The sequence below is a fragment of the Heliconius melpomene genome, chromosome 7 (assembly GCF_056956725.1).
Source record: "Heliconius melpomene rosina isolate 202511_hmr_F chromosome 7, ASM5695672v1, whole genome shotgun sequence".
Lineage (NCBI taxonomy): Eukaryota > Metazoa > Arthropoda > Insecta > Lepidoptera > Nymphalidae > Heliconius > Heliconius melpomene.
The window spans coordinates 12,230,325-12,258,153 of NC_140395.1; the positions used below are offsets into that span (position 1 = coordinate 12,230,325).

The following is a 27,829-nucleotide window of genomic DNA, read 5'->3' on the forward strand; positions in this document are numbered from 1 at the left end:
GAATTCTAAAAAGTATTTTCCTTTCCTAAGTGTGGGATAATACTTTAGAATTGTAAAAAAATATTTAATTTTTAATATAATTAATATTAATTAATGATTCATAACTTAGGATAAAATGGCGTTAACTTCTGCCATCCAATATTTCATATTTGTATAGCATATTCTACTCTCCATTTTGTATACATAGTTAACATGCGAAATTAAGCTTGAATATTGCCCATTTTTCTATAAATAAATATTAAAAAATATACATTTCATATAATTTCGTATAACAGAAATATTTATAAATTATATATATATAAACATATATGATATATAAAATATTATAATTTAATCGCTGTTTCATGGTTAACCGGAGGAAAGTTTTAATTAACCGCCTCAAGGGTCTTGTTTACAGCTCGTGTGATAGTACACGAAGGGTAGGGAAAGAAACTGTTTACATCGCGTCGGCGGCGCAGCAAACATGTGCTAATATAATTAATGGGATATTTGGGGAAGTGGTAGTGTAACGCACTTGTCATACTAACATGTCATAGTTGTAATTGTTTAAAAACATATATACTACTAGAGATTTTGGTGAGTGTAAAGCTGTCGATTCTAAAAATTGTATTATTTAAAATTATAAAAGACTATTAAATTTCAATACCGTCCAAACCACTTATATCTAAATTTTCTATAAGTTGTAAAGATACTAACGCATATACGTATGTATTTACGAGTTGTTTAAAATTTTTACGAAGCAACAGTAGAGTCTCATCAGGATAATGGGCGCTTCAATACACATACAAGTATTGCTTTGTGAGTGTCGCAATTCGCAGATTAACTGCAGCTATATGGCGCATAGCAAAGCGAAACGTGTCGCAGGAATGTTGAGGGTGAAATATTGGTCGCACACTACTTGTATTAGTCCCGTGAGGTGTTGCGATCTAAAAGATATACAGTCAAATGCCAAATGTAACGTTGTTCAGATTTTAGTCAAGAGCATCTATCTATATAAAGTAGTACTATAATGGTATATGCAATACAAGACATCAATGATATTGTTTATCGAAGCTGGCAACAATAAAATACACGAAACACTAATTACAGTACATTTATAAATGTGAAAAATAATATTAATATGTCCCAAGCATTTAAGCAACACAATTTCTTTATTTCGTAATATCATGAAATTAATCTCTAATCATTATAAAACAGAAATACTTACGTTAAACGTTTGTCGCATATTATTACTATAAATATAAAAGTATAGTTACAAAAATATTTCAAAAATTAAAACTACATCGTCTGAGTATTGCAACGTGTAGTTTTTCATAGTTGACGCGTCTCATCAGGATAATGGACGTTTCAATACACAAGTAACACTTTGTTTGTGTCGTAGTCGTAGGTTAACGTCGACACTGTGCTGTGTTGTAAAGGCAAATTTACCGTTGCAATATAATGTTTATACATAGACTTTACGACCACTAACTTAACTAACCTTTTGTTTTATGTAAAATATGTATGTCACCATAGTGGTTCTGAAGCTCGTGATGTTTAAACTGGTCAAGCGACTTTTAGGTATACTAAACTTAAAGTCATATATTTTTTACAGCTACCCGGATTTCCATGCATGGCACGATAGACAGAATGCACGTGATGTTATAGCCCTCCATTTCCCACTTTTCGTCCAATTTTTGAATTGCTCAATTTCTGCCCAATTATTACATATAATTATTTAAAACAAAACAAAAAATAAAAAACCACATAGTGTTTGACCTTTTACCAGATATCGACAAAACGAAATCATTCAGTTATACAACCATACCCACTCAAATCTATAAAAGTAAACACACACAAATTATTTCGCCACTACCCAGAAACAATGCGGAACCTGAACTGGACATCTCAGGGTACGGGGTGAAAGCTCTAATGGATAAGCTGAGAAGAAATAATCGTCGGTTGTTAACTAACGTGTCTGTTCTCTAAAAGCACCGTATTTATAACGTGTAAATAAGCTACTTGAAATGAAAAGAACTACTTACAGACTGAATATAAATTGCTGAAGCTATTTCATTAGTTTTCGCGCTTAACGTAATAATTCTTATAAAAAAACAGAAAGAAATGGTGGTAATGCCTACAAAACTATCTCGAAAAAGAATTTTCTATTAAAATGTTCTTGTTTCACTAGTTTAATTAGGTTTGTTCATATGTAGAGCTACCTACAGCCGGATTTACATTTAGATAAAAAAGATAATTCCATTAAGTATGAGACTTTTTTTTTATTTTGTATGTAATTAAAAGGATTTGTTAAATACAACTCACGGTTTTCTCGAAAAATAGTAAGTGAAGTACAGAGTGTGTTAGCACTAGGTTCCCCCTACCCTGTTATATGTAAAAATTGACATATTTCTTAAGCGTAATTAAATAAATATTTTTAAGAAGGATAAGTAATGTAAGAAATATTAGAAAAAAAAATATATACATAGTACAATCAACGATGCTAACTAAAATTAATTTCGGCCGACCAATTACAGCAATATAGTAATACAGAGAGGACGGTCCGCCGTCCAGATGCGAACACAACAAGATTACGAAGTCGGCACATATTGGCAGCTGCGCTATATACGGCGACAATCACTGCACGACGTTTAATCTAACATTGTCGTCAATATTTTCTCGATCTACGGAAATATACGTTTATTGTAAATCGTTTTCGTGATCATTTAAGTGTTTTTATTATTTATTTATAGTATTTATTGTTAAAGTGGACTTTGTACTGGTTTATTCTAGCATTGTGTTCTTTCTGTGATATTGAAAGTAATATCTTTATTGTTAAGTTGTTATAATTTGAAATGTACAAAATTGGGCTCTCTTAAACTGTCCATGTTAAATTGAAAATTGACTTTTGAAATTGAATTATTATTACTGATATTTAGTTCGATTTTCTTTTTATATTTAATAATAAATTATCACCATCAAAGTCAAGCCAGTTATTAGTTTTAAAAATTACAAGGGTTTTAAAGTATTTTTTTTCATAAATTGAGCAATTAGGTTATACGATCATCTAAACAGATTGAACTATCAAATTTGTGGAAATCATTAGCCTCGATCGGCGCTATCCATCTGATGATAACAAATCAATCATGGAACTCCACATCTATTACGTACGGGTCGGGCGTCTGGCGGAATCCTTGTTGTACATATAGATTAATATTAAGGAAATTTGACTGTCCAAATAAATGACACGTCGTTTGATATTAGATCGGAGTTATATATTACTCCCTCTAAATATACACTATGGTACTTTTTATCAGCTTCACGCTATATCCCGTGCACAGCAAGGTATGCCTACTTAGTGTTAAGACACTCCGTTCCTTATTTTCCGCCGAAATCTGAAGGCATTGTGTGTTGAGTGGCGGAACTTAACGCCGCGCTTTGCCTCGACGCCAGAACAAAGAAATAAAAATATAAATTTTATATAAATATAGTACTTGCCATCTGTAAAAAAGATCCACTGAGATCTTAAACAATACACGTATAAGATATAATTCTATTTTCTATAAAAAACAATATAATTCATTCGTAAAACCAAAGAATATACATACTATCTTTGTAGTAGTAATATGGAACGATATTTGTATATATGTATATTGCTTCGTATCCTCATCTCTGACGACAGACAAAGTTGCGTGTCAAACGACAGTCAAGTCCTTGCATTAATTAATTGAAACTTATTCATCCATGTTCCAAACTTCCAATGTTAATTGACTTTTCGACAGCAATTACTTTGTAGTACCCACTTCTTCAGTATGATGTTCTATAACCATTAACCGGTCTTAATACAATGTTATCGCTATACTTTTACACTGCCAACATAGTTAAACAAGGAACATTTTGAAAACGTCGTTAAAGGATGGAAGGGTTGAATTTAATATTTATTAAGAAAAACAAAGGAACGTAATGAAGAAAATATCGATTTTATAAATAAAGATGAAACTGCGTACATGCCTGGTTTTATTCTTACGGGGTATGATAACAAACTTATTAATAGTCGCGAAATACGTATAATGTTAAAAACAAAAAAAGGAAATGAGAAGTCATATATAAGCAAATGTATATTAATAATTACATTTGTTATACAATGCAAAAGAAGGTCTTGAATAAGTTTTAAGTAATAAGTTAGTAATTTGAAATTTAATTCTTTTGTTCAAGATTAACAAGCGTGTTTACAATTAACGTAGAAAAATACTTTACACAAATCCCTAAAAGAAATGAAATTGTTGTTGAAAGTTTGAATGCAATTCTAAATTAAAATACACGCGCGAGCAGTCGCTGGCAGAAGCTAGTAACAAATAATTACTTTTACTTAAGTTGAAAATAATTGTCCGCTTTTAACAACTTTTTCTTTACAAATTTTCATTTACAGATTTTACAACTTTAATTTGCTTGAAAAGATTTTTTGTTTTTGTTGTTTAACTAAGACTAAAAGACTATAAGTTTTTTAGTAATAATTTAGACGTAACATAAAAAATTTTAACAATTTAACTTTAATTTTGATCAGCGTCATACTTTATCCCGCACACAGCAGCGTAGGTAAATGTAATGTTGTGTTAAGACACTCCATTCTCCATTATCCGCCATTTTTAATTTTCATTACATCAAATTTACTAAAACTATAAAAAGCTTTTTAACATTTAAAATATCTATGTAACATATTAAATATTGTTACAAAACGTATTCTTTAATGAAATATAAAACAATCACCCACCACCGTATAAATCGTCCACTAGTGTTGCATTTGGCAAATATACATACTTAAAGGTAGAAAAAAATTCGTTTCCGACCTAAGTAACTTCCGCAGGGGCGACAGGTGTCCAGACTACGTCGAGCATTTCGTTTTTCCTCCATTATACGACTTTGTCTATTACTCCGCAGCTTAATAAATAACATCGGGTACGGCTAATGTATATTATTCTATCGTGACAACCTTATACAGGCGGTTTGTTTTTATTTAGCTCAACAAGTTTCGTACGAGGCCAGCGCGGACATTGGACTTAAGGGTTTCAAACTCGATATATACAGAATTTATATTTTTTTTGAAAAAAAAAAGATTGGGGCAGTAAACATTTATTTGCAATTTGATATTTGTGAACGCTAACAAATTCATAACATACCTATAATGTTCTCATTAAAATTAATTTTGTATATTCAGTAATTATTTGTTATATTATTTCAACATATTAGAATAAAAATAAATTAAAACAGATTTATAAATTTCAAATTAAAATTTCAGATAAGCGTATGTATATATTTAGCTTCACGCTGTATCCCACACATCTCAGGGTAGGCAGAGGGACCCTAGTGTTGCAGCAAACACTCCGTTCCCCACTGTCTTCCAACCAATTCTGGAGGCTTTTTATTTATATACATACATAGATATATGTATACATAAGCATAAAACACTACTCCTGAGCTTGTCAATATCAATAAGATAGGTAAAGAAACGTGAAATTTATATGACGTGTGACGGAAAATATGATACGCCTATGTGAAGCGAATATTACACTCACTTAAAGGATAGTGTTCATTTCTACAAAGTGTAAGTTTTTACGTTCGTCTCAGTTGTCACATTTTATATAAAAATATTTGTTATGTTTTTCCACATCATGGAAATATATTCCCAAGAATATATTTTACACTTAATAATAAATAAGTGCTCAAAAATTTTTGGTACACATTTAAGTGTATTGGATGATAATTGATACTAATAGCAATATCGTTCGTATTACGGACATACTTAAGTAATGCCGCTAGACACATTAAGTGCTTTATAAAGGAAATGGTGTCTTAGAGTTATTTTTATAATAGAAAATATATTAACATTATAAGCATCATCTTATTTAGCATACTTGATTCCAAACTGGGATATCGATCGTATTTTACTTAGTTTTTCTTTTTCAAGTCGAAGCGCGGATGTCCATTTTTCCAGGTTTATACACAGACAAGAATAGTATAAGCCGACAACGGTTGATTGTCACAAATAGTTTCTTCTATTTTTCATCTTTACTATCTATCAGTAATATATTTTATAGTGAAAAAAAAACTTTTGTATCACGCACCTCTATGTTTAACAATATGTATTTTAAAAAAATGAATATATTGGTATTCAATGCACAGACAAAAACATCAGGTAAACAAACTCCTTAACGTCCGAACATCGTTCTGCACATTAAATGCAAACAACGCTTTTAGGGCGCTACAACAACTATTAACAAGTGAATAATTTAATTAAAAACTTGGTACGAACAGTTTCACAGCATGCTACGGCATGGCGACGATAAATAACATTAATTCGTTGAAAAAAGAAACTACAGACCGTGACAAACAAACCAACTGTATCCAAAAGTAAATAAAGAAACTATTATTATTTTATTTGTAATGCACTATTCGGCTAATAACAATATTAACTTTTCTGGCATCTAATATAAACGAAAAATATATCAATTCACCTCAAATAAAAAGAACCATATATTTCCAAAAAAAAATCACCCCCAAACTAAACAATAAAAAGGTGCAAACTAGATAGCATTAGCAATTTGCACCATTACCACGCTAAGGATGTTTTCTACCGTAAAGGTGTCCCACTCGCACCACAACCACAATAGCATCCCCTAGCCGGCGAGACAGCAGCTGTAAGCGACAAAAGGCGCAATTAATACTAAACAAGCGGGAGTAGAGTCCGCGTCCATTAGCAAACCGGGTAAAAACGCTTAAACACCCTCACGAAGCGCCGGAACAATTTCAGTGCAATCCCAGAATGAGAGACGTGCTAACGCCTCTGATTTAACTCTATTTTTATCCTGTAAATAAGTGGTAGTTGGAGGATATTTTCTATACTCATTTAATACTTAGCGGTAATTGTAGTTTTGTTCTTTTACTACCAGCTTCACGCTGTATCCCGCATGTAGCAGGATGGGCAGAGAGAACCTAGCGTTAAAACTCTCCTTTCCCGAATTTTCGCCGATTTTTTTCTAGGCATTGCGTGTTGAGTGGCAGAACTCAACTGCCTTAGTGCCAGAGCGAAGGAAACAAAATAATAATAAACAATAATTCGCTCCCTCGAGTAGGGAATCGAACCTACAGCCGTCGCGTTACAGTCAATCCCCAGTAATTATAATATAGAACTATTTATTATGGTTAAATAGTTATAGACAGAAATAATAAAAACAGCGAGATTAACCTACTGATACATTCACTTTTAAAGCAAAGTACCTATAACACGATAAAAAAAGGTAAGAACTTTTAGTTTATCATTAAAAAAGCTCCGCTGACGGCGTAAGCTTAAACTTTGTGTGGAGCGAACGCCACATTGTACGTGTTTAGTGAAAGAATATTCCCCGGATAAACCCCACCTCCGGCACTGCATATAATTTTAAAAGCGTCCTGCATTATTGCGTTTTATGGGGTAGATAAAAATGGTAGCTCAATAAGTATAAAATAAGAGCTCAGCGGGCGGCTGTCGAGACGTATTTCGCACGTCATTTATATAAAGCTAAAGGAATGGAATAATTTCTTTAACTAATGTGTCGATTGGTGTCTGTTAATATAGAGAAATATAAATAAAGAATTGAAATTATTGAACTCTTATTATATTAAACAAAATAAACTAAGTAGCTATTTTCCGACGCGTTCATTTGTTTATAGAGCTTTATGGCATAAATAACTCTTCTTTTTATCTTAACACTTTTATCCCGTTATAGATAGAAATTAACGTAGAACAAAATATATCAAGATCATTTTCATGGCAGGCATTGTGTGTTGCTTTGCGGAGCTTAACGCCGCCCTTTGCATCGACATCAGAGCGAAGAAATCATATTATTACTAAATATTTCATTTCTCCGAGTGGGAATCGAGCCCCCAACCTGTCGCGTTTACAGTCGCTTGCGCCACTGCGCCACGACTGGCCTCAAACGTATAATATAGAAATTAATGATCAATTCACGTTTTATAAACAAACAGCTTAATTTATTCGGTAATTAGTAAATCTCTAACAGTATCAACATCGCTTATTTTTGTTCATTATTTCCTAGTATATATACACTAATATTAAAGCCGGAAATATTCAGGATTGACAGTAGATAGTACATAAAAAAACGACCAAAAAAAAAAAAAGGGGAGAGCAAAAATAACAGCAGCAGTGATTTTAAGCGTAGCGCGATGCATACGTTCGATGTTAGTTGGCTTGACAAGGGTTACGGTTATCATTTCGTGCAATTTACGAATATAAAATATACATCGATCGCAACGGGCGTCGGGCTCACAACGATATTCCATTACCGGGGCGAAACGCAGAATATTAAATGAGAATTGACCCTTGTATCGTATCTCACTGGCAACAGACACTAAGATAACATTTGGGCTATAGATATTAAAATTTACTACTAAAATAAGGATTACTATGAGTTATTGACACGTAAGCCTGGCTAACTATTTGAAATTAACGTTTTATATATTAGCTAGACGGGTCGAAATAAATGTCGCTACGATCAATATTGGTTTATGGTTAGTGCTCCTGGTGGAGCTATAATTTCTTTGGTCGTATTTAATAATTACATTATTAATGAACACGACCTGGAAACGAATAGATAAGCAAATAATGATAATTAAAATATGGACTGAATATTATAATATATTATTATAATGAATTTCACACTGTATCCCGCATGTAGCATGATAGGCAGAGGGAAACTACTGTTAAGGCACTCCGCTCCCCACTTCCCATCGTAGTCTGGAGGCACTGCGTGTTGAGTAATGAAACTCAACGCCACACTTTGCCTCGACACCATAAGTAATGAGTGGCAATCAAACTCATAAAATGTCACGTTTACGTCTATATTTATATGAGGATAGTCATGGCGTAGGACTGAACAAGCCACGACTGGCCTCATATAAATGTTGATATAATATCATTACATACAAACATTATGATCAAATCTGGATATAATTAGCCGTGGTGATTAACCAACTTAATAAGCGACAACTTGAGTGAGAGATCCTGAGATTCCACGACGGAAATTAAGTCCTGTAACCCCAGTAAGTAATTAAATTGGCACGATGAACGCTGCACAAGCTTTAGGCTCGAAATAAATGAAGCGTATTCGAATATTACCTACGGTGCGTACAGAACGCCGCGTCGGTGGTCGCACGGTCGGCCGCAAATATAGCTAAATCATTGGAATGCTAGCGCATCTCTTCCGTTTGTTAATAGATGCGGATTTTCATTATTCTATTATCGATCATTTAAAACATTATTTAAACATATAATTTATTATCGATCTAAGTGCAATGAGTATCATCATCATCATCATCATCATCATCATCAGCCTGTCCTCGTCCACTGCTGGACATAGGCCTCTCCAATGGCACGCCACTGAGCTCGATCTTCAGCTCTTCGCATCCAGCCGCTGCCCGCTACTTTGTGAATATCAAAGAGTATATGACTGAATATTTGAGGCCGTTATGCGGAGTGGGATAACGTCTGACTTCATACTCGACGGTTGGAGGTTCAATTCTCATTTGGTGAAATGAATTATTTTCATTTCGTCGCATTAGTAAAAGAGGGCCGTTCCCCTTGAATTCCAACGACCTATACACAATACCTCGAAAATTTACCATATCTCCACAATACACTCCGTTCCCCAGAACTAAGCGTCTTAACATTAAGTTCCCTTTAGGATTCCCCTTAATATACGCGGGATATAGTGTGAAGCTTTAAAAATATCTGCACAATTTTTACAAAAAAAATAATATTTAAAGTAGATTACACTTAAAGAATCGTATCACAATATTGCTACAAATAAATTTAGTGGACCGGCTGCTCCACTGAATAAACATTGTTGCTGTTTTTTGTCGGGGGGTACCTACTTACATTCAAATCTCAACCCTCCGATACGCGTCAACGATCAAAGGACAAAATAATATTCTATATAACTCTGGTCCTTTCCCCCATGTAGAGACGTCCCTTTCAGAGTGGCGCATCTTAAAGATACTGTGCGGTCGAAGTGACCTCAAACAAGAAGCGTCGGGTGAACGAGTACAAATCTAACCGCGCGTATGCTTCACTGGGCCAACAAAATCGAGAATTGATTAATCATTCTGTATACAAAAGAAGGAAGTAACTTAGATTTGAATAAGTAATAAATATGCATTTACATTAATGTTAGGAAAGGTGTATTGTAAAAGATTTTTCTATTTTTAGTTTATTTACTGTATTACTAAAAATATTTATTTACGCATGTAGGCACATATAGCACTAACCTTGCATATCATAAGTTTTTATACTAATAAGCTCATTAGTTAAACTTACGCTTAACTTACCCATACATATTATGATTTATAAATCAAATCAGCTTCGCGCTGTATCCCGCACACAGCAGGGTAGGTAGAAGGAACCTAGTGTTAAGACTCTATATATTTATATAAAATAAATTTCTATAAATATTTCATTTCGCCGAGTGGGGATCAAACCCACAAGCAGTCGACGTTTACAGCCACACACTGGTACCTCTGGGCCACCACTGCCCTCTTTTATTTATTAATCGATCATAGTAATTACTTGTAATAATGTTAAATATAAAAGTAAATACAACTAATGAAATCAATAAGAACATTACTTAACTAAAACCACTACATTTATTAACATATAAATTACCACCGCGTAAATATTCTAATTGAAACAATTAAGCAATGAAACATTGAGAAACAATTACGGTGAACCATTTGCGTTGCTATATCGAGTTCAGATCGGCTTTCACTTATTAAACTTGAGTTTAATGAACTTAATTGTAGTTAGTAGTAAACGAAATTGAGATGACGAAGCGGATTTAATAAATTATTAACGAAAATTATTAATTATTATTTTATATTGTGAAAATTAAAGAAACTATTAAATATCGTTGAAGAAATAAGAGATTATTTATAAAGCATACTAGAGACTCAAACGCGGCTTCGCCCGCTTCTTCGCCAAAGGTTAATATTTTTTAAAATTTTATTAGGTGTTTCAATTTAATTAAGTTCGATCCATATTCGCCAAAATGATTCATACAAGCGCAGCACACAATGTCTCCAAGGTAACTGAAAATTCTACCTGCCTCGTAGAGTTTTACCAAAAAACAACTTTTCGTTATGGAATTGGGAGAAAGAACGATACCAGTATACCTACTAGTTTAATATTAGGAAAATGTCAATATTTTTTCAACAATTCAATTTATTCAAAATACGTCTACAGTTTTTTAATAAAATATTGTTTATAGCGATATCTATGGTTTGGTGCTAATATATTATTTTAATCTTCTTAAATATAATATTGGAATATCATAACCGACGTCGAAATCACTTCACTGTGGATTTTAGTAGTAGAAATACTGACTTTAACTTCCAACTTGTAAGTCCGGAATAACTATTTGCATTCAAGTTGGCAGGTGGGACGGTTAGCAGATGGAATGCCAAAATTCATTTTACAATGTTAAAAATAATAAAAAAAACCATAGCGATTCGTCCTCATTCTGTAAAATATAGAGCCATCAAGCGAATGGAGTCACAATATTGAGATATTACTATTATTAAATAAACGATTTATATATTTGTTCTTTGTAATAATTACCTAATAATTTGCAGTTTATAATTAAATATATTCACAAAAAAATCAAAAACACGTACACAGTTAACGCAATAATAAACATTAACAAAAACAAATTTAAATTAATTAATAAACTCATATCAAACGAGCAATTCGACTGGACCCTATTATATTATTCATATAGCCATGTCCATAAAGGCATACCCTATACGTACATTCATATTATGTTTATTCTAAAAATCAAAATGAATTTCACAAAATATAAACTAGGAAATGTGGCATTTAAATACAGCGGCGATAAACATTGTGATAACCTAAACGGCGGTATGACGCCAAATCTTGTTTCCTAGTATAGTATGTGATTATTGCAGCGTATGCACAATGCACTATGCACTATGCACTATGCATGCACGCTCGGTGACGGTGTTTTCAGTGACGCTTGAATATTCAATGCGCTGCGGGTAATTTACAACAAAAACATACATTCGCATCACGTCGCTGATCTCTCCCGTTTTACCAATTACTTCAAATTGTCAGGTTTTAGAGAATTTGTGTTCAATTTACGCGATTATTTCGTATGAGGGCAGTTCTCTGTATGAGGTTGTGAGAGGATTGGCATGGCATGGCCTATATTTATTTATTGTGTTTATAGCTTAAGCAATTGTCAACATTTTCTTTGTTATTATATTCCTTCTATTTTTATCCCTAATAAATGTTTACAGCGTTAAACTAAAAAAAATATATATTTTAGGGATAATGTGCTTTTAGACACTTTTAATTTCTTGACGGTTTATGTAATATATTTTATTAATATATTTTATCAATATTAATATTTTATTTTATTAATATTTTATTTTATTTTCATGTATATTCATATGTTTGTATCAAGCTGTTACGTTTCTCTTCCAGTGACTTACAGATAACGCACAGCTGAACATACTGTCCGTAGAGAGCTGCAATTTGGAATGTATGTCCTTAAGAAATGTAGAGACACACACTGAGAGAAAATTGTCGGAAATTTCAGGTAAGGATAAAACGACTTGTAAAATCCACCCGTAAGCTAAGTAAACGACACTAGTACCTAACTATAATACAAAATAAAACATTAGGTAAAATGTAATTTCACTTCATTTACCTACTATTAATTCCGAAAAGTATGTTTAATACCATTTAGAACATATTATGAGCATTTGATAGATATATTTACAATAGACTTAACTTATACATTAGTATTTACTATAAGCAAGCAGGTAAATTTTCAAAATACAACGACAAAACCACAAAGAGAACTACTAAAATAATTAATTTCCAGTATCTTTAAAAATGTACTACACGTAATAAAACGTATAGATCTAGAGCGAAGTAGATTGATAAATGCGCGGAAGCACTCGACGGCAAATGAATGGGGTGTGGCACGCAAGCTGAAAGTCTGCGCAGCATTCCTTGCCGCCGCAGCCTTTTGGAGATGTTTATTAATTGCACCCCTCTACTACTATAGTGAATCGAACAATTAAGAAAACTAATATAAAGAGAATATACAGATATTTTTTATTGTTTGTCTTTAAGTGACATAGTATAGGTAAAACAATATTGTTTTAACAATTCGCAATTTATTATGTTAGCGTAAAGCAGAGATAAAAATACGGTACATAGCAGGGTAGACAGAGGGAACCTGGGGACCTATGGTTAAAGCACATATTTGAAACATTTTTTACAAACACTGATGAAGTTGCGAGAAAATAACTTAATTTGAAAAAATCTAACTTTAATAATAAAGCATTAAAAGAACAACGGTGAAAACGTCCTGTTGAAAAGTATAACGCCTGATTCTTTGAGTTAACTTTTTAATTTTTAAAATTTCACAATGACAGAAAATATGTTAAGTTTCTACGAGAAGCTGTAGATATACAAAAAGAACATAGTATCATTTTGATGGAAAAGAAGATATTTTACTTCACACAAAAAAATATTTTGATTTTGACTTAAGTACATTTATATCGCTTCCGTCTATGGTTTAATATTAATAGAAAAATATTCTAGTAACAAATTTCTATTTAAATATCTCCCCGCGACCAGGCTCCTGCTGAGAACCGATTTTGTAAGTTTTATTTTTATCTATCTACCAAAACAGATATTACATCTCATTTTAGATTACGATCTGTCTCGAAAAATCTAACGACACATTGACAGACGATGCAAAATGCAAACACGATAAAGCAGTTCAACATACATCTAGCGCTAACACCAAAAGCTATACCGCCACAAACAAAGCTGGCCTGATCGACAGCAGAGCGACTCATTTCCCTGATGACCACCATTACACAAGTCAAGATGGATGGATAACAAACCGGCAATTACACTATGACAATTGGATGTTTTCACTAATTGAAAAAGCCAGCCTGTATATCGATTCGGGCACTATATGAAATGAAAGTGCCGAGTGCGTGACGCCCGCTGAAATATTAACCCCATACAACCCCGTACAACCCCATACATAGTATGAGCGAAGGCGACGTTGTTAATACATTGGCCCACTTGAACGTATGGGTTTTGTTAATCAAATGACAGTACCCGGTGCATGCGTGCATGTTTTAATTAAAGTAAGCCAGCCGCTGTACATAAAGTAAATGTTATTGCTGCCCGCAATAGCGGCTACCAGACAATTGTTATTTTTAAAGTATGAATAATAAGTAAAAAAGTTATTAGTAAAACTTTTAATTTATAGTCTATGTAGATAGGTACGTTAGTTGTTACGTCAACAGGGATTATGGAACGCCAAATCCCTAATATAGTAATTAGTAAAATCCAAACGATAATTAGGCAATTAGCGAGTTAACTTCAGTTAGCAAAGAATCCTAATCACAATAACTCAAGATCGTATCGTGCGCGGCGGGCGACGAACAAAAGACGACGGCGGCGCAACAATGGCAGCGGGCGCGGGCTTTGGAGGCGCTAACAAATTACCAACCCGCAGATAACTAAGCAATATTAAATCATAGTAATTTGTGGTTGCGAAACGCGGCCCCTTTTCCTAAGGACTATCTCACAACGCGTCTGGACGTTATTATTGCCTTTTCTTTGCGATTACGATGATAAGTGTAACTTTTTATCTCGAAGAAAAATTCTAACGCTTTATCCTAAAGTGAGAAATCTCAACGCTGTCAGCCGCGAAAACGAATAGTTTAAATTAGTGTAAAGAACAACATCCCGCTTTAGTTAGCAACTCGGCGTGAAACTGCAATTTCGCCGTTCATAAAACAGGAAACCGGCAGCGTCGGGCGGGACGGGTCGGTTAAAGCGCATCTTTTCACTGGTTTCCTCCGTCGCTGTGCTGCATTAGCAATTCCAACTATCGCAATAGTTGCCGGGAAATTGTAATATTTAGTCTTAATAAACCCATTCGTAACGGTGAATATCCGGAACAGGCGTGCTCGGTGCCGCTGTGCGACCCGCTCGGGGCGGAGCGCCTCGCGCCGCTTAAATTTACGACAAAAGCGCTGTACGCAGACATGCAGGATTTTGCACTACTATAGACTATAGACCTCATTCGCTATGCAACCTCCCGTGAGTGTGAATAGCTGCACAGTGCACACAAGCCTACAGTTAATTGAATCGATGCTGTGCTTGAAACGATCAAAACGAATGTTCAAAATTCTAACCACTAGATATTTATTTGCAGCTAAATTGTTGGGCGTATCTGCGCCTGTATTTATTGTAACCTGCGGTGCCTGTATTGTTTATTAATCAACCGATATATCGGAAAAATTGGAGATGAAACATTTATATAAATGAATGGCTTATCGTGCCTCGATCGAATCGAATTGAGGTGTTATTTTAAGTCATTAATAATAACTTTCTCTTTTTAATTTTGGAAAAATATTTAATACTTAAATTCTCTTTTTAATTTTGGCAAAATATTTAATACTTTCCTTCAATTGTAATAAATGAATGTAAGCTGTATAAATCATCTGGTTACATCTGTAAACATGTGCTGCATTTTACGGTGTTTAGAGAGGGAAGTTCGTGTAAGATACTAGACCCCTACATATTTCAATTTCCTTCAATTGTAATTTCACCTGAACGTTATTTATAATATAACAGCAACATATACTTAAAGCCGTTCCGTCAAAGCGAAACTTAGTAACACGCGATGTCAAAGGGGTATGTTAAAATTCAAGATTTTTAGTCAACTCACAATTACATTCGAATAAGTAATTAATTAAAAACGGCAGAGGGAACTTAGTGTTAAAACGCTCCGTTCTCCACTTTGCGCTGATTTTTTCGAGGCATTGCGTGCTAAGTGGAATAATTCAACGCCGGGCTTTTGCCTTGCTGCCAGAGCGAAGAAATGAAATTTTTAATAAATAAATAATAATTCATTTCGCCGAAAGGGGATCGAACCCTCAACCGCCGCGTTACAGTCACGCCCTTGTACCCCTGCGCCACGACGATATTACTACTTAATAGTAGTAATCACTGTGGAGGATCACCGGGGCTCAGATCTTAGTCCGTTCTTATTAAATACTCGTATAGTACTAGATACTGTCTCGGGTCACATCCAAGATCATGGATGATTATGTTTGCCGAAGACAATACTCAACTATGAGAACTGATTGACGCTGGAGCGCGTAGTGATCTGGAACGATTAAGGGCAGCAGTCTCAAACTATACTGTTAACTTACTAACTATAATGTATTGGGGACCGAGTATATGGCTTGCGGGAACCCAATTGCGTAAACTATCCTGTATCCTCATGCTTTTAAGTAAAAACGTAAAAAGCATGATGACCCCCTGAAGGGCATGTATGAAGAAGTTGATGACAGTGGACGAGGCGAAAGAGGTATGTGGAGACCGTAGCGTTTGGCGCTCCGTTCTCTCTGACTACCCCGCTAGGGATAAAGCGTGAAAATAAGTAAATAAGTATCCGGTATCCGAGAGAAAATGGGGAACATGAGGTTCCGAGGTTCTCTCTGTCTACCCCGCTATGTACGGGATACAGCGTGAAACTAAAAAAAATATAAGCAAAAATATTAGAGATTTTAAATACAAAATATTGCCATCTATTCAATAAGAGAGTAACTTCTTATAAAATTGTATGAAACGCCCTCTACCAGAGGATAGACAAAATGTAATGAAAACTTAGTTTTTCCGGTTCATCCCTGAAAATGTCCTTACAACTCTCTCTGAGCGTAACAACGCCATCTACCGCGTTTTCTAAAAACTTTCTAAAGCAATGCCATCTAGGAACATCTGCGTTAACTACACCGTCCCATTGGTATTTCGAACGTATTACACTTTTTTCATAATAGATGTCACTGTAAGTTAATATGAAAAAACGATTGTGATGCGTATTTTAATTTTAAAGTTAATTTTACTTTATTTATTTTAAAAAACTCGTAAGAATAAATTAAAAACTATATACTTACGGGTGATATCTTAAAATTCATCTTCAGCCCGTCGCTCCGTTAGTAACTAAATGTCTGAAATGAAAAAAAAAGTATATTATTTTTAAGAAAAAGCACCCTCAAAGGCAAGCGTCATTGTCATCGAAAACAAAAGCTGGACTACACAGGAGGCTTGGTCCGGGTTTTTGTTTTTTGATCAAAGGTTTGTTTGCACACCCTAAAAAAAGATATCTTTTAAAGCACAATATGGTAGCAACCATTTCATTATTTAGAGAGGTATCTGGTAAATAGGTCATTGTTTATATGCATATACATATAAATAAGTACAGTATGGCTATTTGTAATTATACTTGTAATCGGTGATGTTTTTATTGCAATGAACATGCAATTTTTTAATGATTTTTTTGCACCAACAGAAATTACAATGTTATTAATATTTGAGCTAAACTTATTGCCAGCTATAAATATAAACGTTATATACTTAAGCAATAAAAAATACAATAATTAAAAAATATTTTATATATATAATAATGTCCTACTTTTTTTTTCTTTTCAGCTTTAACCTGCATCCCGTAAATAGACACTTGGTGCCCTTTAAATATATGTTTTTAATGCAGATTTATCTGTGTAACTCTATATATAATGCAGTGACAACAACAAATTATCATTGATATTAATTTACTTGTGGTATGTTACAATCCTTTCGTTTTTAATAAATTAGACCCATCACAGTTTCTATTAAGTGGACTGTGAAGATTTTTTCTAAAGAACTTTCGAAGCATTGCGTGTTAAAAGACAGAACTCAACCCCGCGTTTTGTCTGGTTACCAGAGAAAGAAAAATATTAAATGATTAATTTCCTCGAGTAGGAATCAATGAAACCTAAAAACCGTATCGTTTACATAACACACGCTGTGCCACTGCTTCACGACAGCCTCACCTAATGACTAGTAGGAATAACAAAAACATTATTTTGAGTATAATTCATTTTAATAATTAACGTTATCTTCTTGACACTTTGATAAAGCACCATACTCCCCCTCTAGTCTCTATCAAACCCACTCTTCTTTCAACTACTTAAAGAGTACTTATAGGATGATGGATATTTATAATAAACATGTTTTAATTTCAGTAAACACATGAACCAGCATAAAATAACTTATAAGCCAAAATATAATGTATTCAAGTTAAATATGTGTCTATAGTAATATAGTGATGGCCACTCGTGGCGCCAGGGCACAAGACTGCGACTGTAAGCGCGACTAGTTATGGATTCGAAGCCTACTTGAGAAAATAAATGTTTGATATTTTCATTTCCTCGCTCTGGTAACAAGGCAAGGCGCGGCTTCAGGGTCCGCCACTCAACAAGTGTATAACCCCCAGAATTCGACAGAAAGTGGGGGGAAGAATAAGTCTCATTGTGAAGCTCATGTTAATATACTTACCTACCTTAATAGTTACTGAATAAACGCTATCGTGTAAAATGCTATGTTTGGCGTTTTAACAATTATAAAAAAGGATAAAAGAATGTAGTTAAACAATTTGTAATTGATTTTAAAATTAGCGCAAGGAAAAACCTATTGATATTAATTATTTTATATAACATTTTTTTTTTCAAATATAAACATATATTAATATTATTATACATACAGTTATCAATACTTACATATAAATATTGACTTACTATATTTATAAAAGACATATATAGAACGCTATAAACTTGATATATTTCTCGATTCCAATCTTGCATAAATAGTACCAATTACCTAACTCAAAGAAAAATCAACTTTCGTTCTATTATTCTATAAATAACGTTTTATTGCTAAACCAAGCAATATGACTATAACGGCTATGTGGAACAGTATCAGCGGCTGACTGAACATCCATAGTAGCATGACAAAAAGGTTTGCAGGGTCAATGACCTTTGAAAACCTAACGAGAGTGAGACTAGACGATATCTCTTACTTGCCAACAAAGAATACTAAAGGACATTGATACGAAAACGTCCATTTGTACTGCGATAAAAGATTTACTAATGTATGTGAGTACAAAGCAAAGGGGCAAGACGAGACGGATTGTTGAACTTTAATTTCTTGCATCAAGATTTTCAATTTCTATTTTAAAATATATTCTTTGTATAATATGAAACATAAATGGACCAAAATCCATGTGACCGCTTTTGGACATCTTTTAAACATTTCTTTTCCTAGTCCGAGTACAGATACGTTTCATACAATTTTACACTTATAATAAAAATGATAAATATTTTTGTTTACTTTGGCTACGACCATTTAATTATGAAAATAATTTAAAGGGTTAATTTTATTTAATATTAATATTTTTATAGAAAAGCAACAACGGATATAGCAGCAACTATTTACATCTAATCATCAAGTAATTCCTTAGCAAGTATTTAGTTAAACTGACATCAAAACGCAAGGGGAAAATCAGGATGAAAATTAACTTCTAAGCTTACAAAGAATTAGCTGACGCTGAAAGCTCATTAAAATCCATTCTTAATTGTGGGGCGTAAACAAATAAAATTCTGTAATTGGTTTCTTTGTTTGCACAACACAATGGTCCAACAAAAAGGGATTTTTATTTTATATTTTGGCTAATATTTTTTCATACGATGTTTTCTGTATGAATTAATTATCATCACACATTAGGCGGCGAAGGTTTTTGTGATAATCCGAATTCATTAAACAAATAAACAAATATACAACATATTTTTTTAAAGAATATTATTATTTGTTACCATTATGAAAAAAGTACTGAAACGTTAATAAATTTACAACCATCAGAAACGTGGGACCGTTTGTGAACCAAGCAACAATGTTTATTTGCAAATAACTTATTTTTAGCGCGAGTCGGCCTTGCCCAACAAGGATTCCGTACAAATACCCAAGCGTTCCTGAGATAAAAGCTTATCATATAAGGGTTCCTTTTTTCTTTAAGAGTTACGGAACCCTAAAAAGATCTAAATGTTTTTTTCTTTATTCACCATAAGCATGTGGTCTATAATTATGTACCACCATATGGTTTCCATTATTGTTAGCACTTACTTTATGTTTTACATTACATAAAACAGGATGGTATAAATAATTGATTGGCACTGTAAGCAATCGTCGTAATACATACATATATATTCAAATCTAAAGCACATTTTCAACAGCAATCATGTTTTACAATTGCCCTACAAAAACAAAGTAAGTGTTGACAAAAAAAACGTGTCGGAATCACGGCCGCACTTGTAAGTCATTATTTTGGCAAAGCTTTCCTCCACCGAAAGGGCTGTAAATGAAAACTTGACGTAAAATCACTTCTGTCTGCATTGTGCCAGGGTTTCCCTCAACGCGTCGATTTAAGGTACCCCGGTCCCCATTTCACGTGGGCGCTATATTATTCCCCTAGGCGCTGTTAGACGAGTGTATTTGAAAAATCCAGACGAACGTATGTGTACATTGTGGATATTTACGTATACAATATAAAACTTTGCACTTCGGATGTCCCTTTGGAAAAATTGTTTTAATTAGTTGGCATGGGTTGTTTTGTAACAAAAATTGTACGTTTAAAGTAAAATTTTGCTAAAAGTTCTGCAACTTTCGCACCTACTTTTATTCGTATTTTTGTTTTCGGTTTTATAAAAACAATAATTATGGTTTCAGATTGCACGAAACGTCTGTTAAATGCCTCTTTCACATATTACGAAAAACACATTGCGTCGTCAGTGGCGTATGGGCAGAACTGTTAAGTCAAAGGTCGTGTGTTCATTTCTCATGTAATTTCTTGCATGTGCAATATAAATTGAAGTTTTTTATTGTCTTTCAACTATAAATGTAGATTAAACTTCAACATTTTGAAACAAGAGCGGACTAAGAAGTTCGAAAACATAATATCTATTTAATACCTACGTAGTGTAGCGCAGGTGTGTAAAGTTGTAGTAGAAGTGACGAAGATCGTCCTCAGATACTTTATATTCATCCAGATGCTTTACATAAGAACGATTGCAGTAAAAATTGCATAAAAAAATTATGCAAGAATAAAGGTTAAAGGCTAATGAGGATACCTCATTTAACCTTTAAAAACATTGTCGAGAAAACAATCATAAAATGGCCGCTCAATTATTATTTTTTTAACTAATTTGCTCTCATATCATCTTTATCTTTTCATATCATCTTTACTAATCCCACTGTGGTTGACTCTAACAGACACTATAAGCGAAACAAAGAGATTCTGATCACCATTTTTTTAAAATATAAAATACCAAATGAGATTTAAATCCATTATCATTTTACCGGTCTGACATATTTTAACAGCGCCGTCCGTGATACCATCAATATGTAGCACGTAAGTAATTATACTATCAGGCTTACACAACACATTAAAAATAATATTTTGTAGTTTAAGTATCTAAAGTTATAATATATGGGTAATAACAGCGTGTTACCCTGTTTTAATAAGATAGCTTACATATTCATCGTTGAAGTTGCAAATTTTAAAACTAAGTAAATGAACGTTGCGGATCCACAAATATCACTATTTCAAACTATTTCAAACTTCACCTTTATTTGTATTTACGTCTTGTGTACGAAAGACACGCAACCATTAAAAGAAATCAGTTCAATTAGTATTGCTTTGGGAACAATGGTCTAATATTGGACATAGAAATTGGGCATAGGTGAGTAGTAACCAATTCACGCCATATAACCAATATATCCAATATATCAAAGGGCATCCTGTGATAAATTAACAATAAACTGTTGCCTTTACTTAAATGCTTTTCTTTCGTTTGTTTGCGGGAAAAGCCAATCTAGTATAAATAAGTATAAAGGTTAAGTATAAAGAGTTAGGCATAAGGAGTTTAGTATTAAGATACTCCGCTCCCTACTTTTCACCGAATTCTGAAGGCATTTCGTGTTGAGGAGCGGATCTCAATTGGGAATCGAACTCACAACCTCTTGCGTTTACACTAACACTTTTTGCCCCTGCGCCACAACTGGCCTCAATTCAAAAAAAATAACTAATTAAATATAATAATAGGTTAACGTGTATTATTTAACAGTTGCCTTTTTAAATATAAAACGTAATCAGCATACATCCATGCAGTTTCCTTTTTTGTTACATTCCTTTAAGCATGAACCTAACCGGATTACATCTTCTTTTTATAAAAGCGATACATAAACGAAACGATGCACCTCACACCGAATAATCACGTGCAAACTATAACCGTAAAATCCTGCCTGCCTTTATCCTTTAAAAAGTGTTTTTTAACATCAAAGGAAAATATACCGTTTATCTTTGTTCCGAGCCGAGCTCCCGGCCCACTGCGAGATTACCGAGATGCGCTAGATTCAGCCTCTAGATAGATGTTTGTGACGTTTCCTAATAGCTCGGATATAATACTAAATAGGGTAACATGTGCTCGCGATCTTTGTGAGAACTGTGTTACAGAACGCTTCGAATTACTTTGGTTGCCAGTTTTTGCTTTGTGTTTCTTTGCTATCAAGAATATCTTTTGTAGTTTGTGTTTTGTAGCGTTTATATATAAATTATTTTTATATCTATATTTTGTCTTAAATATGTGGCATTAATATTTATATCATTTCAAAAGAAAAGTGACTGGGGCAATCTTAAGAAAGAAAGAATCTGAAGCACTGTATAAAAAAATGAAAAGATTTGCTTCCCTATGGGAAATTAAAGAAATTCTTGAATGAATTACTCGTTCAAAAATATTCATTAATCATTATAAAAAAAAATCAGTTTTTCTATTCCTCTTTGTCTTTGGTTCATATATACCTAATAATTAATTAATACAGAAAATTTTCCTACAAAGAAATACAAAAATCATATGAACTTTATTCAAAACCATATACTTAATAGGAACCAACCAAAGGCATCATGAATTTGATTTCTACCTGGTGGAAGGAATTATCCAGAGAGAGTTCTGAATTCCACCACACGACACGCAGTACCTTGAATATTAGACTGAAACGGAGGGACGGAGTGTTTTTACTAGGCTTTTAGGCCCACTCTACCTATCTTGTTATAACGTGAAACTGAAGAAAAGGAAGTAAAAACTTCTTCTTATATAGATTATTTTAAAGAAGTTTTTATATATTAACATAACAATGAATAAAATTAACGGTCAGGTAATAACATACGAAAACAGTTAAGTGTGACTTTGAATTATGTCATTTACTTTCTTTTTGATAAATTAAAATAAGGCAATGGGGTCAACAGCTCATCATATGGTCTCAATACACATAAAAATTTGAATTTAAAGTCATCCTCTCAATTCTCATTACACATGAAAAATATTAGCTTAGAATGTAAAAGGGCCTTTGATTTTATTTATTTTATAAACAAAGTATCGCATAATAAAAAATGGGACAACTATTCATACAGTTAATGAATTCACTAAGAGAAAGTAAGGACACGCAAAGTTAAATTTAATCTAAAACTTATTAGATGAGAATCTATCCGTAATGTTAGAGTAGTCTTCATAAAGTTTAAAATCCCATTACACAAAGTTTGTGACCGAATTTTGAAAAAGCCTGGAAAAGGACACACCCAATTTCGACCCGACCCGTTTTCATTGAAATGGGTTGAACTTTGATAGATTTCTTAATCAGCATTCATTGTAATATAGTTACATAAAATAATTAAATTACGTTATTTACATAAGTAGATATTGGGTACCTACCTACGTTTGATTTTCAAATTACTCTGGAGTTTATTTACTACTACTACTCCGGAGTATATTAACTAGCCGGTATATATTTACAACCTTTTTTGCCAGGTAATTATAAAAAAGAAACTAATAAAGGAAATAATCCTATTAATTATTAATAGGAGTTAACATCAACCAAAACGTTAAATTTGCATGAAAGAATCCAGTTCGCGTTTTAGAAGTTTGGACGTGCCATTATCACAAAATCCAAATCACAACATAAACGATGAACCAGTTTCCGTTTCAAAGAGTATACCGATACTAAGCTTCGTGTATATAATATAATCAAAAGCTGTTATATGCTCTCGGTTACAATATAAGCCAAAAAGCTTAAATAATTCAATCTAATAAAATTCGCGTGTCGCAACTTCCTCGTCCGTGACGTTAAGTTAAAGCTTTAGTGATACAGTTTGAACGATAACGCTAATCACACATTAAGTAATGTCATTATAATATCCATGAAACAACTCGTTAGTATGTTTTGACAAATAAGTACAAAGGCTTATATAAAAATGTGGCGCATCATTTTTTTTTTATTTATGTCAGATATTTTACAAAAAACGGATGTAATTTCTCTATAGTTTGATTACAGAGCTTGGATCTTATTTAGAACTACCAAAAAATCATTTTTAGAACGTACTTAGAATTTGGTGTCGATAGAGAGAGAGGAGCAAAGTAAGCCTACACTTCGGTCATAAGTTCCTGGCATTGCTCTGAGCTTCTCATCCTGCAACACGATAGACATCCGAACGATGAAACCATGGAATGCTAAGCGGTTTCTTCTCCACAACAAATATAAATTCAATAATATTTGCGAAATGTACAATTAAATTTAAAGATATTTTTTCAGCCTTTTATGCGTTATCCCTATAGTGTATATATCATAGCTTCATAAGTTTTCTAAAATCAAATGTAATAACAAACATGACAATGTATGTTTGAAGTGAAAATATCTCTGTAACAGAAATTAAATAAATATTTACGTTAAGTATGCAATTGTAGTCGTTCTAAATGTGTTATTGTGCCGTTTTTACAACAATGTTGCAGCATGATTACATTCGTAGTACAACGCTACTAAACTAAAGAGCGCATGAGATTAATTTGAATGTTCATTTTGTGAGGAAGTTTTTGACGTTAACTATTTACGTATGTAGCTTTTAGTAATGCTCAAAACAACATAAAGGCTTAACGTATTTTTCTGTTCTCATATCTTCTATTAAATTAATACTTTTGATTTAATCCTATCTCTGGTATGAATAATAAGATTCTTTAGGAATAATCATTTTCAAGTGATCTCTATTCAACGTGACATTATTGCAATGATCAGTGTCGAAGAGCGTTTATCTGGCACGTTCCAAAACCATAACTAACCAAACATCTTACTGAGAATACATAATGTTTCTCCAACATTTTTTAAATAAATATTTTCATGGCTACTTTATTTCAAGCATTTGTGTAACAAAATCTTCAAAAGATCTTTGCCAATATCCATCGGACCCTTAGGCGAGCTTTACACCAAATTTAACATTTTAAACAACTACAAATACTTTAACTAAACAGTATAACAAATTAAATCAAGAGCGACATCTAACAAGTATTGAAGCTCATACCTACTAGTATGAAACTTTGGCGAGCAACTATCACCGTTACATATTTACTTGCTAGCTTCAACCGACTCAACTAAAACATAAACTTTAATAAACATATTAGCTGAAGAGAAATACATTAAGTTATGCCATATGTAGTCAAATACAAAACTTTGCACTGAGATTATAATTTATTGACTATAGTAGTAGCAAAAATCAATATCCCCATGTTAATATGTTTTTATTTTATGTCTATGCATAAATAACTTATAAACGATTTAATATTTACTATTGAACAAGTAACACAACTCGTAGGCATCTAATAAATCCGTAATAGCAAACAAAGATCTAAAATAAGTAAGAAGTAGAATTTTCCCGTTGTACTTACTGGTCTGGCACGGACATTAGTCTTATTCTGAGAAAATAGTGTATTGTCATCGGATTCGGATCTAATTTTTCAAGTTAAACAGACAGTGAGTTAAAAGAGCCTTGCCAGATTCTCTTACATTGCTCATAATATTTCGTATTTCAAAATTTAGACCTACACTTGGATTGAGACCCAGGCACTACTCTGACCTCCTAAATAAGAAAGCTAAATTAAAGAAATAGTCTCTCGTCCAGATATATATCCAGATGAAACAAAAAAATCGGTTGAAAAAGATATAATATTTGAATTAAGTGATAAAAGAAAACTTCATATTTTTTTAACTTTAATGACGAGGCCTTACGGATTAATAATAAATTAGCATTGGAAATCCTTGTAGTGTGGACATTGAATTAACCTACATTTATTGACTGATTATTTTTAAATGAAACTTAATTTATATTTATTTAAACGTAACTCAATTAGCGTAATAAATTAAAAAAAAACTTATATATAATATACTTTTTTATAAGTAGTTAAACTGAGAGAAATAATATAAAAGTAATTATTATAATAAATTCTCTATAAAAAATATATGAATATGAAAAGCAATTGAAATATGTATTAAGTTATAAATATTGAAACAAATAAGTACTTACGTGTACTTTTTTATATTACTGTGGAAAAAATATTGAGTAGATAGAATAGTAGAAAGTATTACGTATTAATTGAAGGTTTGCCGTTGAACAGGGATAACTGAAAAGAGTTTAATATAAGCGTCGTTACAACAAAGCTAATAAGAAGCAACTCATATTAAGTAGACGTAACGTTTGAAAAACGATAATTACTAATAATATGAATACTAATTACATACCGACCTATAACTGTGTACAAGAAAAAAGTACCTACTACCGATAGTATTTTACGTCAGCCGAGCAGATAGCCGGTTATGTAGAGACTAAAGAGATAACACATCCATCCATATATAATGAACGAGCCGCTGTGTCACTTTACAACAAGAAACTATTAAATTTAACCAAGCTACTAAATTCCCATCAGACGAACTATGTACATAATAAACGGAAGCCACTTTAATAAGCCACCGAGTAATTGGGTTATAGTACAGGGTATTTTACGCTGGTGCAACACAATGAAAGCAATTCCCAGCGTTTTAATGGTTTTTCTAAACAATCTTGCAAGAGGCAACGACGACATTTATAATTATTTTAAAAAGTATAATGTTCAAAGTAATAAGTTAAAAAACTGAAAATTCATTAAATGGGTCACAAGCTTTCATCCTATCTTGAAAAGTCAACTTACTCAGTTTTTATGTAAGTACACTTAATTGAGCTTTAAGTTTTACGTTTTATCTGCACTTAGTGCACATGTTTCATGGTCGTAAGTAGATTCATCATATCACACATATATATATAACTTTTGTAATATGTATACAATGTCAATCGAATCAGACACATCATAAGTTTAAAATTATGTATTTATATTTTAAGTAAAATAGGATAACCTGTAACAGAAAGTTATTAATTTAAAATAATAATATGTTATAATATTTATTTTAATATTATATAACCATATATGGCTTTTAAACAGCATCACCAAATAATACAATAGCAGCAAATGATTATAATTTCATAAACCACAGCAAGATTTGGAAAGAACAAACTTTAGAAACTCAACAAGGAGTTTACAATTTAAACCCTAATTTTTTACGTACAACTAAAGTAGTTCTCAGTTCGTTCCAGTTTCTAGGTAATAATGGCCATTTCATTCCCTGCCAGTTTTATCCATATTATAGATTTTCTCCTGAGTCATGTTTGAAAATGCCGTTTGCTTTATTACATCTTTTATAATGAGTCAGACGGGAAGAAGAAAATGACACTACACGGGAAGAATGAAGTAATTTCTATTTGCATGTTTTGTCTGGCTGAACTTAGAATATTCATCTAAAGGAGTTAATAAAATGAGGTGAGACTAAGATCTTTCCTAACAACACGCAACGCTCGGAAAAGGAATGTCGAGTAATTTATCAATTTATTTCTGTGCCTAATTCGCAACATGCGATATCAGTACATATGAATATTAAAAAGGAAATACAATATATAGG

The 27,829-nt window shown here is 32.8% G+C and overlaps 1 protein-coding gene across 4 annotated transcripts in view; it reads right to left on the reverse strand.

Annotated features, from left to right (window-relative positions):
* Lar (tyrosine-protein phosphatase Lar) overlaps positions 1-27,829 on the reverse strand; it is a 284,959-nt gene that overhangs the window by 252,025 nt on the left and 5,105 nt on the right. For all 4 annotated transcript variants that reach the window (XM_085188748.1, XM_085188747.1, XM_085188746.1 and 1 more), the window contains exon 2: positions 17,047-17,100. In XM_085188748.1, the coding sequence (XP_085044874.1) occupies positions 17,047-17,067 (21 nt within the window). In that variant the 5' untranslated portion in view covers positions 17,068-17,100. The remainder of the gene's footprint in view (positions 1-17,046; positions 17,101-27,829) is intronic.